This window comes from Anser brachyrhynchus, assembly GCF_964034855.1.
Source record: "Anser brachyrhynchus genome assembly, chromosome: 3".
NCBI classification, from domain to species: domain Eukaryota; kingdom Metazoa; phylum Chordata; class Aves; order Anseriformes; family Anatidae; genus Anser; species Anser brachyrhynchus.
Window position 1 is genome coordinate 80,850,616 of NC_137696.1, and position 17,855 is coordinate 80,868,470.

General features: G+C 34.4%; 1 protein-coding gene across 11 annotated transcripts in view; it reads right to left on the reverse strand.

The window, feature by feature from the left end:
* Nucleotides 1–17,855, reverse strand: part of GRIK2 (glutamate ionotropic receptor kainate type subunit 2) — a 407,268-nt gene that overhangs the window by 156,623 nt on the left and 232,790 nt on the right. For 10 of the 11 annotated variants that reach the window (XR_013948894.1, XM_080586284.1, XM_080586280.1 and 7 more), the window contains one exon: nt 3,781–3,987. Coding sequence is in view for 10 of the 11 variants with exons in the window: in XM_080586284.1 (XP_080442410.1) it covers nt 3,781–3,987 (207 nt within the window). In the remaining variant the exon portion in view is untranslated. Of the gene's footprint in view, nt 1–3,780; nt 3,988–11,741; nt 13,405–17,855 lie in introns of those variants that run through there. The other variant, XM_080586278.1, reaches the window with a different exon arrangement.

A 17,855-nucleotide genomic window follows, 5' to 3' on the forward strand; every position in this document is an offset into this window, starting at 1 on the left:
CTTTCCTCCAAGCTGAAAATCCTTCTCTTCTGAGAAACGAAGGGAAGTTCCCATTTAATCCTCACATATAATAAAAGAGCAGTCATGATTTTAAAATTGGACCTTTTCTATAATTATTTATGAATCATAAAAGAACTGCAAGCCTTAAAGACAATTTGCAATGCATACGCTTTGCACTGTAGAAGAACCATTCAAACAAAGGGCCAAGAAAAAGAAAGAAAAAAAAAAGGAGGGTTATTTTTAATGGTATATAATAGTAACAAATTACTTCCAGTGGATTTTTAACTTTCATTTATATCTCTGGGAAAATGTAAGATATTAGTTATTTGCCTGTTTCAGAACCCAACAATAAGAACATTTGGAAGTAACTTTGAAACTGTAAAGTAGACGAACAAAGTAAAGAAAAATTATGTTTTTATTCTATCAGTATCTGTTGTCTACATAATTTGCACACTCACAATATCTATCTCATGTAATATGATACAGTGCCATAACAATTTTTTGGCACCACAGACCAACCTGAAATCTACATAATTTAGATCTAATCTAGTCCAAAACCAGTCCAATAAGTCTATCCTACTTTGAATAAAGTTCTTGAACCAAAGGCAGAAAGTCAGTATGAAGAACACTTCTTTATGAAGAATACATTCATGAAGGATGGAGGTACCTGGATTTTAGCATGCCCTACATCCCACCCTGAATATCTAAAAACTTTCTATTAAATTAAATGGGGGGGGGGGGGGGGGGGGCAGGAACGAAAAGAAATAATCCCCCATTGAGGCAAAGTAATCAGGAAGTTTAACTGGAGAAAATCCATTTGAAATGTTTTTACATGGAGATCTCATCTATACTTGTTGTCCTAGTATTTCTCTTCTTTTGCACTTATTGAGACCACTATCTTTTCCAAAAATAACTCATTTTCATTGAATTGTCAAAGGATACTAATCACTGAACTCACTGAACTCATTTTTTACTTTCAGTATTTATGATTTATTCAGAAGGAAACTAGTCATTGTTTGGAAACTAACATCAGAATGATGGCACATGAACACTGTAAAAAACAGTGAAAGAAAGGAGAAACACGAGTATACTATAGGAAAAGAGACTGAAAATACACAAAGCTTGATGCAAAGTCTTCAGTTTCTGTTCACACTAGAGAATTTCAAGCCTGAGATATACATGATATGCTAATCTCAGTTCTGATGGCATTATCTTTGTTTCACTTACACTGCCCATGCAATTATGTAAAGCAATGAAATGCAGATTCAAGCAGTTTGTTTAAACATTTAGATTCTATTTGATACTTTTTATCTTCTTAAAAATTGTGCATCTTCCTTTCTACACACATTATTCTACACACATAAAGAAATTATCCATCTTTTTGTTGAGTTACAAATGCTTCAAACTACCCTTGTGAACATATCTACTACAGAACAGTACCCCTTCTTTCTGTCTTAAGTGATTGACAGTTCAAATATATATAAAAAAAAGATAAAAATAAATTCAAAAAATATTTTTCAAATAGATGTAGGTATTATGCTACTCTGACAACTCTGTCTTTGCTCTGTTATTTTTTTTTTCTCTACTTATTCATTTAGAAACTCAGGTTGAAATATGTATACAGAATCATTTTACCTTTCCAAATGAAATAAAAATTGAGTTCATTAATTCACTTTGTACAAAAGAAAACCTCTTTGGCACTTTAATAAATATGCTCTAAATAAAAAAATAATAATAAAAAAAAGACTGAAAAACTAAGCTGATATGTAAAGTAATCAAATACAAAAATCAAATGTAGTAACTATATGGAATTCTCTAAATACTTGTGAATCAGTTCTCAGGTCTGAAGTGTTTCTTCCTAATAAAATGTATCAAAAACATGTACTGATGAACAGAAGGAGTATGCATGCATGAGTAATATGCATTTAATCAAACAGATTAGAAGATAAAAATGGATAAAAATACAGAAATTAAAAAGAAAATTTTAACTACTGAGAAATTGAGAGATTAGCAGAAGTCTATTACAACAGATTTTTTTCTTCTGAAGAACAGCTCTTTTACAATTTTTAGTTTAAAATTAAGAACCTTTACAATATATTACCTATTAGTTCAAAGAAAATAAAAGTTAGAAATTGAAGGGTTTTTATTGGGAAGTCTCAAAATAGCATGGGTGGCTCGACTTCCTAACCTCGCTATGATCCAGGCTAAAAGTTAGACCACATCTTCCATGACAGCATTTCAATGGGCAAAATGCATTTTAAGATTAGTTTAGTTTCAGCCTAGGGGAAAGTGGGACACGTTCCATTCTATGTTATCAAGAGGAAAGGATCAGGAAAGCTCCTGGCCTACATATTTCACTGCTGCAACTTCTTCAAATATGTTTTATTTCAAGATTACCTTAATGAAAAGGTTAGGAGGCTACACTAGCACTTGTTCAAGAAAACTATAGGTCTGAGTAACAAAAGCATAGCAAAATGATTTTTTTCTGAGCTTCTGAAGACTTATATAAGAAATACTTCCTCACTACTCATCCCAGTCCCATCAGAAAATTAGTTTCAAATGATGATACTACCTAATAGCCATCAAATCTAATAGCTATGCATGCCTGTGCATTTATACGTGTGAAATTACATATAGAGATGAAGATAGTCTAGCTAAAGATGTCTATTATGTACAATACATACACATATTTAAAGATAATATAACTATAACACTCCCACGCGTTCATCTTAAAAGTGTGAAGCTAGGCGTAATCAACATCTGCTGCAACAACAATAACAAAAACAAACAAAAAAAAAGATTATTGTGTAGTAGGAAAGTACAAAGACAAAAACCCTTCTAATAAACGTGAATATTTTGATTAGCACATGTTCTGCCCATCTGCTGAAATCTTACAGTAATTGGAGTGGGATTAGTGAATATTTTTCTTCATGCCATCGTTAGGAAGTTTCACTTGAATTAGCTATGAAGTAATCTCCCCTTCTTCCTACTTTAAATGATACTGATGTGTCAAACACATTTTATCTCAAGTTCTTTGATCAAATATCTCTGTATTAAGCAATTCACTCAAATAAATACTAAAAGGCACAATGACATAATTAATAAAAAAAAAATGAAATTCAAACAAACTGAATTCAACTGGCATGACCAACTGGGAAAGCATGTTTTGAAGGACAAAAAGTAATGCCTGGCCTAAGTAATTGTAATGGTATTTGCTCTGACACTGTTTGCATTACTTTGCTGCTTCAGTATATGTTGAGATTTCTGTCTTACTGCTTGCACTTTATTGCTTATGTTTCAAGAAAGATGTTCCTATTTTTTTTGCATATCAAATAATTTATGCGTTAAAAATGGATACACAAAAACTTCTCTAAGACAAAGTCTCAGATCCACGATCAGAAAAGGCCTGACTTCTACTGATTAATGAAGACTATATTCTGTCACTAAATAAATAAATAAATAAAACAGATACATGTTCTCAGAAAGAAATTCTGAATAATATCTATTCTTTATTTTGACTTAGGCATATGCCATGGAAGAGCTAAAGCAGTTTGGCAGGAAACAAATATTGTCTATAGACAAAATAGAGATGCAGAATAGACTTGGTTTAACAGAATTTGGAGGAAATAATCATTGATGTGGATCTTGCATTATTCTTTTAAACATCTGCATTTTCCAAGACAGTACTATTCAAATGGCATTATCGTAAAATGTTTCACAATTTGTATAGATATAATTGAAATGTAAATGGAGAGTAGAAAGCTTCCAAAATTAACTTACATGATCGATTAGCTCACGAACCATTCCATTCCACTGTCCGCTGGCATCTTCCTGGGCTCCATATTTTCCATCCTCCACCAGTCTAATCTCATAGGAAAATCCAAGGATAGTAGACAGCTCCCTTAGGAGGTCAATGCAATAACCTTCAAATCGATCATTTCCATACAAAGGTTTATCTGACTTCTTGAACATTACATATGGCTCTTCCTGTAAAAATTAAGAAATCAGAACAAATATTGAATGCCCCCCATACCTTTTTTTTTTTTATTATTAACCTAAATTAGTACACTATCATGATAACCCTCCCTGTAAAACGAATTAAATGAAAAGTAGAATAATCTTAGTTTTTGGTTATATGTCTCCTCAACAAGTTACATATGTTATATGAGTTAATACATACGTTATATACAAGTTAATATCAAACACTATTTGGATGGACATAGTAAGCCTCTTACAATGCATTAAAAATGTTATTAGCAACTGAATAAAAACATTTTAATTTAAACCCAAAATATCAATCAAACACTTTAAGTATCTGGTTTTACACTTTTCTTGACATGAGCTCTTAACTATTTTCTTAATGTTTTCTTAGGCAAGGTATAGAAAACTGACAGGGAGAAAAAAGTCAAAGTACCTGCTTTCTGTTGCCTCAAGTCATAGCCTGCCATTTTCAAGATTGTGGCAAAACCAGACACAAGTTAACTCAAAAAGCAAATTCTTTGATATGTATTCCATGAAAACTGAATTTAATTTCTTTAGACATTATATTCCTATGTTTAATTTAGGATTTGATGTGACTTTTCTACATAAAGTGATATGGAAATAGGACAGTAAGCAATTTAAAATAACCAGCAGAATATTTATAATTATGGGAAGAAATTTAACATTTAGGAAAATGTAGGGTTTTTCCATCTGCTTGTTGATATAAGATAACCATCCTTAAACACAAAGCTGAAAGGAAAAGTACACAGAACAAATGGTAGTGTTTTCCACTATAATATGGTAACAATCTTCGATTTCTATTTGTAGGGTTGAACACATGACTCAGTCTGTCCTCATGCTTTAGAGAGGCTTTTTCATTTTGTACAATAATAAAAAATAAGCACCAAAGAAGGTAAGATTAATGGTAGTAGATTCAATTACTGCACCAGATACAAGTCTCAATGAATAATCGGATAAACTCTCCAGGGTAACTTAACAAAATTCATACCGCCCTATATCTCCACATCAGCATTCAGTGGGGTTAAAGGCACTTCATTCTACAGACATCTGACAGCTTTAATAAGGATCTGTCAGCATCGTTGATGTAAACCTCTATCTTGAGGAGTCCCATGATTTACACTTTTTTATCTGCATGAAACTGGAACTTTGGCATGTAAGATTTCACCCAAAATGCAAGGGAGAAAGCATGGATATCATTTGCTCTCAGAATAAATGTGTTCAGAAGATATGTGTTCCTATGCTGCCTCTTACTTTTTCTTTTTTTTTTCAAAAAAAAAAAACACTACTGAATGAAGACTTTGCTGGGATTCTATTGTTACATATTTCTATTGAAATTAATAAGGTTAGGACCTGATTTTAGAAATGTACACCAGTGATATTCATACGGTTAGCAAGGAATCTAACATAAAATAAATTGTCCAAAGAAACAACTATAATATGATGACGGAAACTTATCAAACAACAGATAGGCAAATGACTCCAGTAGAGCTCTTCTAGATGTAGTTCTGACAAGAATGAAGACCTGACTGAAAATATGACAGCTGAAAGCAATTTAAGTGACAAGGATCATGGAATAGATCTTCACAGAGCAGACAGAGTGACAGAACAAAACCTATGTATGAAAACAGTTGCTAATATACTCAGATAATTGATATGGAATATTCCATAGAAGACAGCTATAAGGAAAACAGTTTTTCAGGTGAAATGAGGATTCTTTAAAGAAAGCCCAGTATGGGCCAAGCAGAAGCTATGCTAAGACAAAATACAGAAAGTGTAGAAAAAGGAGCAACAAAACTCAGCTGTGAATTCTTCGCTGAGCATGAAATGCAGAAAAAGTATGAAAGAAGTGAAATGTAACTCAGTTCAACTGACAAAGAGAAAAACAAACAAAAACCTCGCACAACTAGGAAATGTCAAAATATGGGAGAATTAGCACTGTATATAAAGGATAAAAAGCAACATTCTAGAAACAAGGATTAAAAAAAAAAAAAAAAGTCTAGGAACTAGTTCATCTGTTGCCCAACAAGAAGAGAAAAACATGAAATGACATTACTAAGATGATCAAACAATTTGATGATCTTCCTGTGCCTGTTTTCCCTGAAAAGGTTATGGTTGACCAGGTAATTTATAGAATTAACATTAGAAACACAATAAGAAGAGCTTAGACTAAAATAGGAAAAGATAACTTCAGAGAGTCCTTTAATATTAAATATTTTCTGGAATCTTTGTATTAAATAATGTCATTTTTAGAAAAATGTTATTTTAATCTTAGGTGTATTATAAAGCTATTCCTTTTGTGTAAAGCTAAGAAACTATGGAGAAGGAAAGAAGCTAAGGAAAGTCATCACATCATATTATACACAAAGTCATGCCATTCTTCCTAAAAATACGAACAAAATTTGTCTGCCTGGAAATGTGCACTTCATTAAAATAGATTCATTATCAATCTGGAAAGTAGTAATACATAATATTCCTGTCTAGAGTAAAGTTAAATATTTCCACTTGTTGTCTTGTTTTCAAAGAGGAAACATGTTAAATGGATGTGCATTCACACCGTAACGGGGACAAAATCAGAATTCAAAATGATAAATTTCAGAAAGTAAGAGTAATTAAAAATACAGTGTCATTCAAAAGGAATTAATGAATAATTTCAGATGAATAACAAATTGCATGAATTCAGGAGGAAAAGAGCTGATTACGTTGCAATTCTACAAAATTAAGTTCTAGATATTATAGGGGATCACACACTAGGCATTGTCAACAATGTCACACTATCAACTGAGAAAAGACCAAACTGATCTGCTTGGATCTGCTTTGAGAGGGTATTTGGACTAGAGGACCTATAGAGGATATTTCCCATTAAAATTGATCTTTTTAAAATTTATTTTTGACACTATGAATGTTTGAGTTGCTGTACTGCATCCAGTTTTGAATACTGCACTTCAATAGAAACATCAACCAAGATCTACAAAAAATGATGAGGAATGACTAACAGAATGAAGTGTGTTTTGATTATTATTTAAGGAAGAATATACTGATGGGGGAGTCAACACATACAACGTGTTTACAAAGAGGAATCAGAAAAGTTATTTTCTGTATATGGGACAAAAGTAATGTCCTTACACCCTGACAAACGAAATCAGGTTAGATATTAAGAGAAACTTTATAATGGTAAGTACGATTAAGTGCCACACTAGGTTATCTAAGAATTTGGATGGTGTTGCTGTGTTGCTAGGAAAAAAAAAAAAAAAAACAGCTACCTGAGAAACTGTTTTTACTGTGGAAAGAAAATCCTTCATCCAATAAACGAAACACTAACAATTAAAAAGCTGTCTATTTCAGATGTGAAGTTCTGTGGTTTTGGAGTGTTCAAAATGTCTTCTATTTCTTTACCAATATAGTATTAGTATATATAATATACCATAATATACTATAATACACTATTAACTAGTTAATTAACTACATATTAGTTATATTAGTTATACAATATTATATATTGTATAATATATTATATATATTAGTATATTATATATACTAGTTAATAGTATATTATATATAGTAATACTATATATAATATACGTATATATTATTACTATTATATACTATTAGTATATTGGTAAAGAAATCAACCAACCAGTATACCAACTTCAAATATATCTACTTCAAATAAATACTTCAAATATGAGTATTCTCATACTCAATAAAATTATTAGCTACACTTTAAATTTTAACATTTATAACTGAAGATGTAAAAAACCTCAGATGTGTGCTTCCCAAACAGAACAGCCAAACAGAACAGCTTTTGTAGGCAATATGAAGTTCCTATCTAGCTTGGAATGCTCATGTACACAGACCCTAGACATTTGCTCTCTGAATTGCTCAGATGTTTACTGTCACACATCCCCCAGTCTACCTGGAATCAATTTTCTTGACAATAGTTTTGTTTCTATCTCCTATTCAATGCAATCCTGTATTACATGGAGTAGAATTTAAATTTGTGTGATATCAGGGAGGCAGTATAATTGTCAATGCGTATTTTTTATGTCTCTTTTACTCAGGAAGGACAGATGGATTTTCTTCACTGACCCATGAAGCTCATCCATATATTCTTGCATATTTTCCTGCAACATCATTACAGTAATCCTCAATCACTTTATATTCTGCTGATGCTGTTTTACACTTCATGAAAAATAATAATAATGTTGTAACACTTTCTAGAATTAAGGGTTCCAAGTCCACATTCTTTGATTATCCTTTACTCTGACTAGCTTGGGTAAGGGTTGCAATAGTCTCTATGCTACTATTTAATAATTATAATACTCTGTTATGGAAAAAAGCTTTTGATGAGAAGTATCACCAATGAGTCATATTAACACTCTCTTAATACTTTCACAATCCTTATGTTATTCCTGTACTTAATGGCTCTGGCTGTTTTCCTTATAGAGTCTTCCACTGTCCAAAATATCTGATTTTTTGTCTTCACAGATTTTACTTGCAATGCAATACAATTCCTCATTTAGCTTTCACAGGATTCAACTCTGATTTATCAGAAAATGTTTTGGGGGAGATTCACGTACAATAGCTCTTATGACCCCCAAAGTTTCCTCAGGTTCTTCTCTTTCTCCACTGGCAATATACAATGCACATTCCAAATACTGAATATAGTATTTATTTATTTTGGACAATTCCATGCAAAGATCTGCTTTATTTGTTCAATTTTTAATTATATATTACAGACAAATATTGGTTGTCACTCATGAAAGTGCCTATGCACTAAATATATGATCACCATAGTTTCTTGGTGGATTATCACTTCCACGGAATTTTTTCACAAGGACAATTATCATCCATTAGGTAGACAGAGTATTTAAGCTGACTACTTTTCAAAGACCAGCAACTGTTTCATACTTACTTTAAACTTGTTCTCAATGTAATGTCCTCAATCAGCTCCTGAAAACATGAGCCCCAAAATATACACCATATCACAAAATGAGTTGGTTAGACTTGGTTGTTGTATGTTTAAAAATATTATTTAAAATCATAGAATCATTAAGGTTGTAATAGACCTCCAAGATCATCTGGTCCAACCATCCCCCTACCACCGGTATCATCCACTTAGGGACCCAAGTCCCTAAGTACCACATCCAACCTCTCCTTAAACACCCCCCGGGAACTGTGATTCCACAATCTCCCTGGGCAACCCATTCCGATGCCTAACTACTCTTTCTAAGAAATTTCTCGTAACTTGAGACCTGAACCTCCCCTGGTGCAACTTGAGGCCATTCCCTCTTGTCCTAATGCTAGTTATCTGCTAGGCGACCCCCAGCTCCTCACATCTTCTCAGCAGTTTCAATTAAGATTAATAAATACAATCTTTTAACTGGACACATCTCCCAGGAAAGAGGAAAAAACAAACAAACAAACAAAACCACCCTTCCTGTTAGCACCTTTATTATTGATTGAAATACTTGAAGCAAAAGCCATTGAATAAGCTCTGCATAGGTGCTCTGAGAAAGATTCTTGAATAAATTCTCAAGCAGAGGCAATGTTTACAGAAAATGTGCCTACTCTGAATTCACTTAGGCTATACAAAAGGTTTTCTATCATGTATTTCTATCAAGGATGCTTGTCCTGAAATGAGAGTAACCAAAGTGAGAGTTAATAGCTGCACTTTCAAAACAACACTTTTCATCATCCAAATTATTCTTGCTTCTAGTTTAACTTATTCTTGATGTGCAAAATTGAACATGGAAAACAACACTGAAGAATACTGAGAACGGAATAATTCAAAGAAAAAAAATGCAAAAGTTTGAGAATAAAAAGCCAATAGTCTGAAATCTCTGAAAAAGCACTGATAATGAAGAATTCCTCATCTCCTTCATAAAAGACAAAAGAAAGGATGCTGGGTAAAAAAAATTGCACACTGGTAAAATGTAAAATAAATTAGGCAGCTATTTGACACTGCATGATTTATTTCATTATGGTTGCTAAGTGAATAGTTCTTTGATGGAGTTTGAATTAAATAAAAACTCAAAGGATCACATATATATTCATACATCTTATTTTACAGTTGTATCCTTCATAGTCTTTATTATAAATAGTTTTCTAAGAAGAGCGAGAAATGGAAAGGGTGTTATTTCAAAGCCAACAAGGAGAGACGCATACAACAGTATCCCTCCCTGTGTGTATGTGCTCAGAAATATGCAGTATACTCCTCCAGCTTTCAGCACATACCTCTATCACCAAACTATTAAGTTTAGTCTAAAACCAAACACTAGTTTTGTTTCAGCTGGTTATATTTTATTGTGATAGCTTCTTCTCTGGAGGGAAAGGCTTCATGCAACCAGTTCCTTTTAAAATAGAAGGGTTTAAAAAGAACAAAAGCAAATAACCAGAAACTTTGATTCTTCACAGGAGATAAACTGCCAGTATCTCTAGCACTCAGGACAACAGAATAACAAGATAACCCTCTGGAGTTTATTAGAAATTTTACATATATTGCAAATGCATTATCTTCAGTGCTAAGCATCCACATTGCACTTGAAGGAGACAGCCACATACGCGTTTCGTAGTCTGAAATCTTCAGTTTTGCTAATTAACTATATATACATGAACTTCACTTACCTGGATAATGCAATCACCTTTTTATACATAGGTGGCTGTACCTATTCCATCTGTATAACTCAGGTGAACAATTTTGGAAAAAAAAAAATCAGCCCTACAGAAAACATTCTGTGTTGCAAAGAATGTTCTTGCATATGCCACAAACACGGCTATCACTAGTTCTCTCAATAACATTGCAACACCATTATATTGTTATGCCAGTTAGATTTCAACATGTGAATATTATAAATAAGGCTTCCTAGAGTGAGCTGTCTTTATGATTTCATAAGCAAATTTCTGCCAAGTTATCTGGCTTCTTCGAGTTTATCATGTGCATATTTGTGACAATGACCACAGAGCAAGAATGCATACCACGTGTGACCAGAATACCTTGAGTTTGTTTGGAAAACATTAGTGTACGTTACGATAATGGTATTTTTAAAGGATGTTAAAAAAAAAAAAAAAAAGAAAAAAAAAGGAAATTAGCCAACCAGTCACTGTAGAGGAGTTATTCAACTAGTTAAGAAACAGTGGCCGTGATTATCAAAAACAGCGTAACTTGACTTCTTTCCTACTCATGGGGACCTTATGTGGAATGCAAGTTCAATCATGCAGAAAAGAATGCTGCATTTTAAAAATCACTATGTCAAAGGAAATAAAGAAAGGTACCAATATGTATGTCAACAACTGTTCAGCCTAAAGCATAAGAAAATCTAACTCATTTGGAAAGAGATTTCTGAAAGTTAGGAAAGTTAGAAAATATTTTTGGAGCAATTTTCTTCTGAAAAAAAAATCAACATGAAGTACTTACACAGCAGGATAGAATCTTTCCATAAATCTTATTCTGTATCTTTAAAGTCAGATTAATATAATTGCGATATTCTGCAGAAGTCTGCAGATTTTAGAGGATCTTAAGAGTTTTATTCTGAGATCATTCTAGTCCAGTGAAAGAATGTAAATAAAATACAGTAAATTCTACTGACTCAAGAACTGATATAATGCAAAGTGATTTTGTTTCATTAAAAGCTGGTTTATGTCTAGCTGAAAAGATATCTAGTTTATGTGGCCTTTATCTCAGTACAAAAAAAAAAAAAAAGTAACTGTGAAAGCAGCTGACTAGTACCTAGTCCAGTGAATAAAAAAGAACTAAGCACTTGTCCAGTACAAAACACAATGAGAAGGAAATTAATCAGGTCTAAAAGGATACAAGGTAGAAAAAAATACTTTATTAAAAAGTTAGTAATGATAATTTCCAAGATAAACAAAATAGAATTGGAATCAAGACCACAGGCCTGGCAGGAAGCTATGCATTCCCAGAATAGTACAATTTCTTGTTTTGACTCTTAAAAAAAAGACCAAAATAGCCAAAATACTTGTATTCCTTGCTCATACATCATATTAATTGCATGGCTCTTGGTCAACATTGTAAATTAGAGGATGAGAGACCATATATACGTACATGTCACCAAGTGGTACTATACATGTCTAAGTAATAGAAAGTAAAATCAGACTTTTGTAATCAGAATAGACTCCAATCTGAATGAAATATAAAGTACACTGGCACAATCAATACTAAAATGTTCCAAAATAAGCAAACAATAATAATTAAAAAAATATATCCAAACTCAAAACTACTATATCACATTCAATTTACAGATAAATAATTGATTACAGAATTAAAAATTGGTGCTAATGTAAATTGTTATAACTTCATTACTTACTTCACACATAAACCGATAAAAGGCCTTAAAGTGAACACCCTTAAAGTGAACTTTTGCAAAATAATTTGATACCACACCGAAATTGATCTTGTGTCTTTCTTATCTACTTAGGTGATGGTTGAATGCAAAGCTTAACCTTCTTTAATTGTTACTACATAAAATTTTGCAATGAAATTAACACAAAATTGAATTCATTAAAATCTGACTGGATAAAATTTGTCTGTAATCAAGTAATCCAGTACAACATTTCTGGGTATCCACACAGTATATATTTGATTTCAGTAAGTAACAAGAACAAGATACCATACAGAAAAAAAGATTGTGGTGGGGCTGTAAGATGGACTCAAGCAAATAGTGTATATTTTAATAGTTCTTCCTTTAAACTTTGAGAAATTATAATGAAAATCATAGCTTTAAGAAAGAAATTTACCCTGAGAAGCCGTGTTGTGAGCACTTATTAATTTTATCAACAGGTCAGCTTACTGTACAACTTTAAGATCAAAGAAGTTATTTAGTGAATCGTAAGAGTAAGATATCTTCAAGAGAAATTGATATAGAAGACCCAATAGGTACTGAATGTGGGAATGCAGATAAACTAGCAAAGGCAAGTAATCATTTTTTTTTAGAAAAATTACTGCAAATTACACTAAATAGAACTATTGCAAATAAAGATGTGATCGCAGGGCAGAGTAAAGTAGCATGTAGATTAGAAATTATATCTATAAACAGAAAATAAATCCTTGAAAATATTTAGTATTTAAAAAAAAAAAAAGTTACACATTTATTCAAGAATTATATGGCCCCCAGATAACTGCTCTTTTCATGTTAACCTTCTGTTTCCACATATTTTTGATGTACAAAGAGGTTGTGGAGGCTTTTGAAAATATCCAGTGATCATCTGGCAACCTATTCTAGATGTCCCTCCTTGAGCAGAGGGGTTGGACCAGAGGGCCCTTCCAACTTCAACCATTCCACGATTCTGTGATATTTTGCTTTATTGATAAGATGCAGTCCTCCTGGCTGTGTGGTGAATTTCAGCCACAGTGATTATTTTCAGTGACAGTGAAGTCAAAATAATCTGCAGAAGACAAGTATTTGTCATATACTACAATCCAAGGGGTTATCACCCTTCTGGATGCAAAAAGAGAAGATTACATCAAGGTGTAGAGAGATTACATAAAGCCTTCATTTGGTATAAATTTTCTTCTGATGTCCAAAAGTTTCAAATGTATTAAAGGCCAGATTACATGACCAAAATGTTTCCTTCTGACTTTATGTGCTGTCTCCATGAATATAAACAATTGCTTTTCCCATAATAATTGTCTAAATTGCATCATTTCTATGATACTAAGTACACTATCTTCAAAGACTTTTTTTCATTACAACTATCAATGTAACAACTTCTCCATAATGTAACTTCATGTGTTCTACTTGCAAAACTTCATCGTATTCGTTTTTAATGAGTATGTTGCATCACAGACTTAAAGCTTCCCTACACAATAAAAGATTATTGCCTTATGTTTCTACATGTTGAATTAATACTGTAGCTTTACAGACTTGTTTTAGTATTTAAAATGCACAACTAACACTCGAATGAAATCCCACTTATTCTATCCAAATGTAGGAGTGGAAAAAAATTACTGATAGAATTTTTTTATATTTGATTGTTTTGCTCTCTACGCTTTCATTTCAAACAAATTTGTACAAGAAAGGCTTACTTGATTTGTTCCAGTGGGTTGTATTATATTTCAACTCTAAAGATACTACTAGAAATTATGACAATAAATAAAATGTTTCAAATTATACTAATTTTATTTTTTAGGGATAGATATCAAATCTATAGGTTGTTCTTTAATACTTTCAACATGGACATATGTATTTTTAAAGAATCCAGGGCTTTATGTATTAATATCTGTATTGGAAAAAAAAATGATGATGATGAAAAGAGAAAGGACATCTTCAAAATCTGCCACTGTTAGAACAGTGAATTTGAATCATTAGCTTCTCCTCACCAGGGAGACTAGAGTTAAAAGACTGCCATACCTAATTAACATTTCTGTCGGATGTAAGGAATACACAATAGGCTTTCACAGTTGGCAGTCAAAATTCAAATGGGAGAGATGAAGCAATCCACTAGCTACAATCAATGCAATAAATTACTAAGACATTAGTCATTTGAGGCAGGATATTCTAATCAAGAAACTATTACAAAAAAAGAAAACAGTATTCTTCCTCCACTATACTATCTATTATAGAAATTCACTATGAATATCCTTATTTCAAATCCTTTAGGATACTTCCTAGCGTGACCTTTTGGGTCATGAAACACATAGTCAAAAATTACTGCCTGTAGAAATGAAGCCATAGTTGTTCTTTTCTGCAGTTTCACTCCTCATTTTGTCAGACTTCCTACATAAAAATAGTTTTCTTTATTCTCATAAAATTCACTTTTAACTTTGGCCAGACTTGAAATTAATTCAACTACATCCCAGAAAATTGTACTAAGTTTCCATTCCAGTAAAGTAAAATGGGTACAAATAGATTCCCATTTCAAGCAAATTTACTTCATTCAATAAATCACAGAATGTGAAATCATTAAACTGTTGCAACACTGCAAACTCTACTAACATTTTTTTTCAGCTGAATCATACTGTCTTCATGATACAAAAAGAATATCAAAGACATTATTAGTTCTTATTGTAATGGAAAGCAAAACATTATTTTCTTATAATGTATCTTCGAATTTCAAAAGACTGGAAAAAAAAAAAAAAGAATAGGTGTTAAAAACTGATCCTTGCAGCTATCTAACAGTATATTTTTATTGCTAACATTTTAGCAGAAAGTAATTGAAGCATCAGAGAATTATTGAAAAAAAGTTGTTTGGGATGATGCTGTAAACTTGGAATCCACAGAAAGTACTTCTCAGTCATTATCCTGAGATTCGCCATCCTACATGGCCATCCTATGTTCTGTCTGCAACCAGCCATGAGGAAAATAGCTTTGCTGACCATTTTATATGAAGTCAAACTTACTTTAACTTGTGCCAATGGTACTACATTTATTCATTACACTTACTAACATCAACTATTTTTCCTTTTACGTATGAAATACAAACAAGAACTGTGGCCAAGCATATCTCTAAATAACCTGAAAGTCTGTAGGCACCAAAGGTTATTAAAAGTACACAGACATTACGTTGGATCTCAGGACAAGGATATTGTTCAACCTAACCTTTTTTGTATTTCGAGCACATATAATATACATATACGCTTTACTTTTCAGCTACATCTTCAAGAATTCAGTCAGTTTTACAGTCTGCACTAGTGGCTGAAGACAGAAGGGTGGAATTGAGGCAGGGATGGAAGCAAGTTCAAGAGAGAGAGGGTATAGACAGAGGATTTTGAGACAGGTGTGGGAGAGACAAATAGACACGTTACAGAATCACAGAAGAGTAGTTAGCAGTGACATTGTGAGCCTGGTGAGCTAAACTACCCCTGGCTGTTGTTTTTTTTTTTCACAGAATCACATACTAATCTAGGTTGGAAGAGACCTCCAAGATCACCTAGTCCAACCTCTGACCTAACACTAACAAATCCTCCACTAAACCATATCACTAAAGGCTACATCTAAACGTCTTTTAAAGACCTCCAGGGATGGTGACTCCACCACCTCCCTGGGCAGCCCATTCCAATGCCTAACAACCCTTTCAGTAAAGAAGTTCTTCCTAATATCCAACCTAAACCTCCCCTGGTTTAGCCCATTCCCCCTCGTCCTGTCACCAGGCACGTGGGAGAATAGACCAACCCCCACCTCTCTACAGCCTCCTTTAAGGTATCTATAGAGTGTGATAAGGTCTCCCCTGAGCCTTCTCTTCTCCAGGCTGAACAATCCCAGCTCCTCCAGCTGCTCCTCATAAGACTTGGTCTCCAGACCCCTCACCAGCTTTGTTGCCCTTCTCTGGACTCTCTCGAGCACCTCCATGTCCTTCTTGTAGCGAGGGGCCCAAAACTGAACACAGTACTCGAGGTGCGGCCTCACCAGAGCCGAGTACAGGGGCACAATCACTTCCCTAGACCTGCTGGCCAAACTATTTCTTATACAAGCCAGGATGCTGTTGGCCTTCTTGGCCACCTGAGCACACTGCTGGCTCATATTCAGCCAACTATCAACCAGTACTCCCAGGTCCTTCTCTGCCAGGCAGCTTTCTAACCACTCATCTCCCAGCCTGTAGCTCTGCTTGGGGTTGTTGCGCCCCAGGTGCAGGACCCGGCACTTGGCCTTGTTGAACTTCATACAGTTGGCCTCAGCCCATCAGTCCAGCCTATCCAGATCCTCCTGCAGAGCCTTCCTACCCTCGAGCAGATCAACACATGCACCTAACTTGGTGTCATCTGCAAACTTACTGAGGGTGCACTCGATCCCCTCACCCACATCATCGATAAAGATATTAAAGAGAACTGGCCCTAGTACTGAGCCCTGGGGGACTCCACTAGTGACCAGCCTCCAACTGGATTTAACTCCATTCACCACAACTCTCTGGGCCCAGCTATCCAGCCAGTTTTTAACCCAACAAAGCGTATGCCAGTCCAAGCCACAAGCAGCCAGTTTCTCGAGGAGAATGTTGTGGGAAACGGTGTCAAAAGCCTTACTGAAGTCAAGGTAGATCACATCCACAGCCTTCCCCTCATCCACCAAGCACGTCACTTGGTCATAGAAGGAGATCAGGTTCGTCAAGCAGGACCTACCTTTCATAAACCCATGCTGACTGGGTCTGATCGCCTGGTTGCCCTGTAAGTGCCGCGTGATGACACTCAAGATAATCTGCTCCATGAGCTTCCCTGGCACTGAGGTCAAGCTAACAGGCCTATAGTTCCCCAGGTCTACCCTCTGACCCTTCTTGTAGATGGGTGTCACGTTTGCTAGCCACCAGTTGACTGGGACCTCTCCTGATAGCCAGGACTGCTGATAAATGATGGAAAGCGGCTTGGCCAGTTCTTCTGCCAGTTCTCTCAGCACTCTCAGGTGGATCCCTTCTGGTCCCATCAACTTGCGTACATCTAAGTGCTGTAGCAGGTCGCCAACCATTTCCTCATGGATTGTGAGGGCCACATCCTGCTCCCCATCCCCTTCCACCAGCTCAGGGTACCAGATATCCAGAGAACAACTGGTCTTGCCTCTAAAGACTGAGGCAAAGAAGGCATTAAGCACCTCAGCCTTCTCCTCATCTCTCATCACTAAGTTTACCCCCGCATTCAGTAAAGGATGGAGATTCTCCTTAGTCCTCCTTTTCGTGTTAATGTATTTATAAAAACATTTTCTGTTGTCTTTAAGTGCAGTAGCCAGATTGAGCTCCAGATGAGCTTTGGCCTTTCTAATTTTGTCCCTACACATCCTTACAACATCCTTATAATCCATCTGAGTTGCCTGTCCTCTTTTCCAAAGATCATAAACCCTCTTTTTTTTCCTAAGCTCTAGCCACAACTCTCTGTTCAGCCAGGCCAGTCTTCTTCCACGCTGGCTCATCTTTGG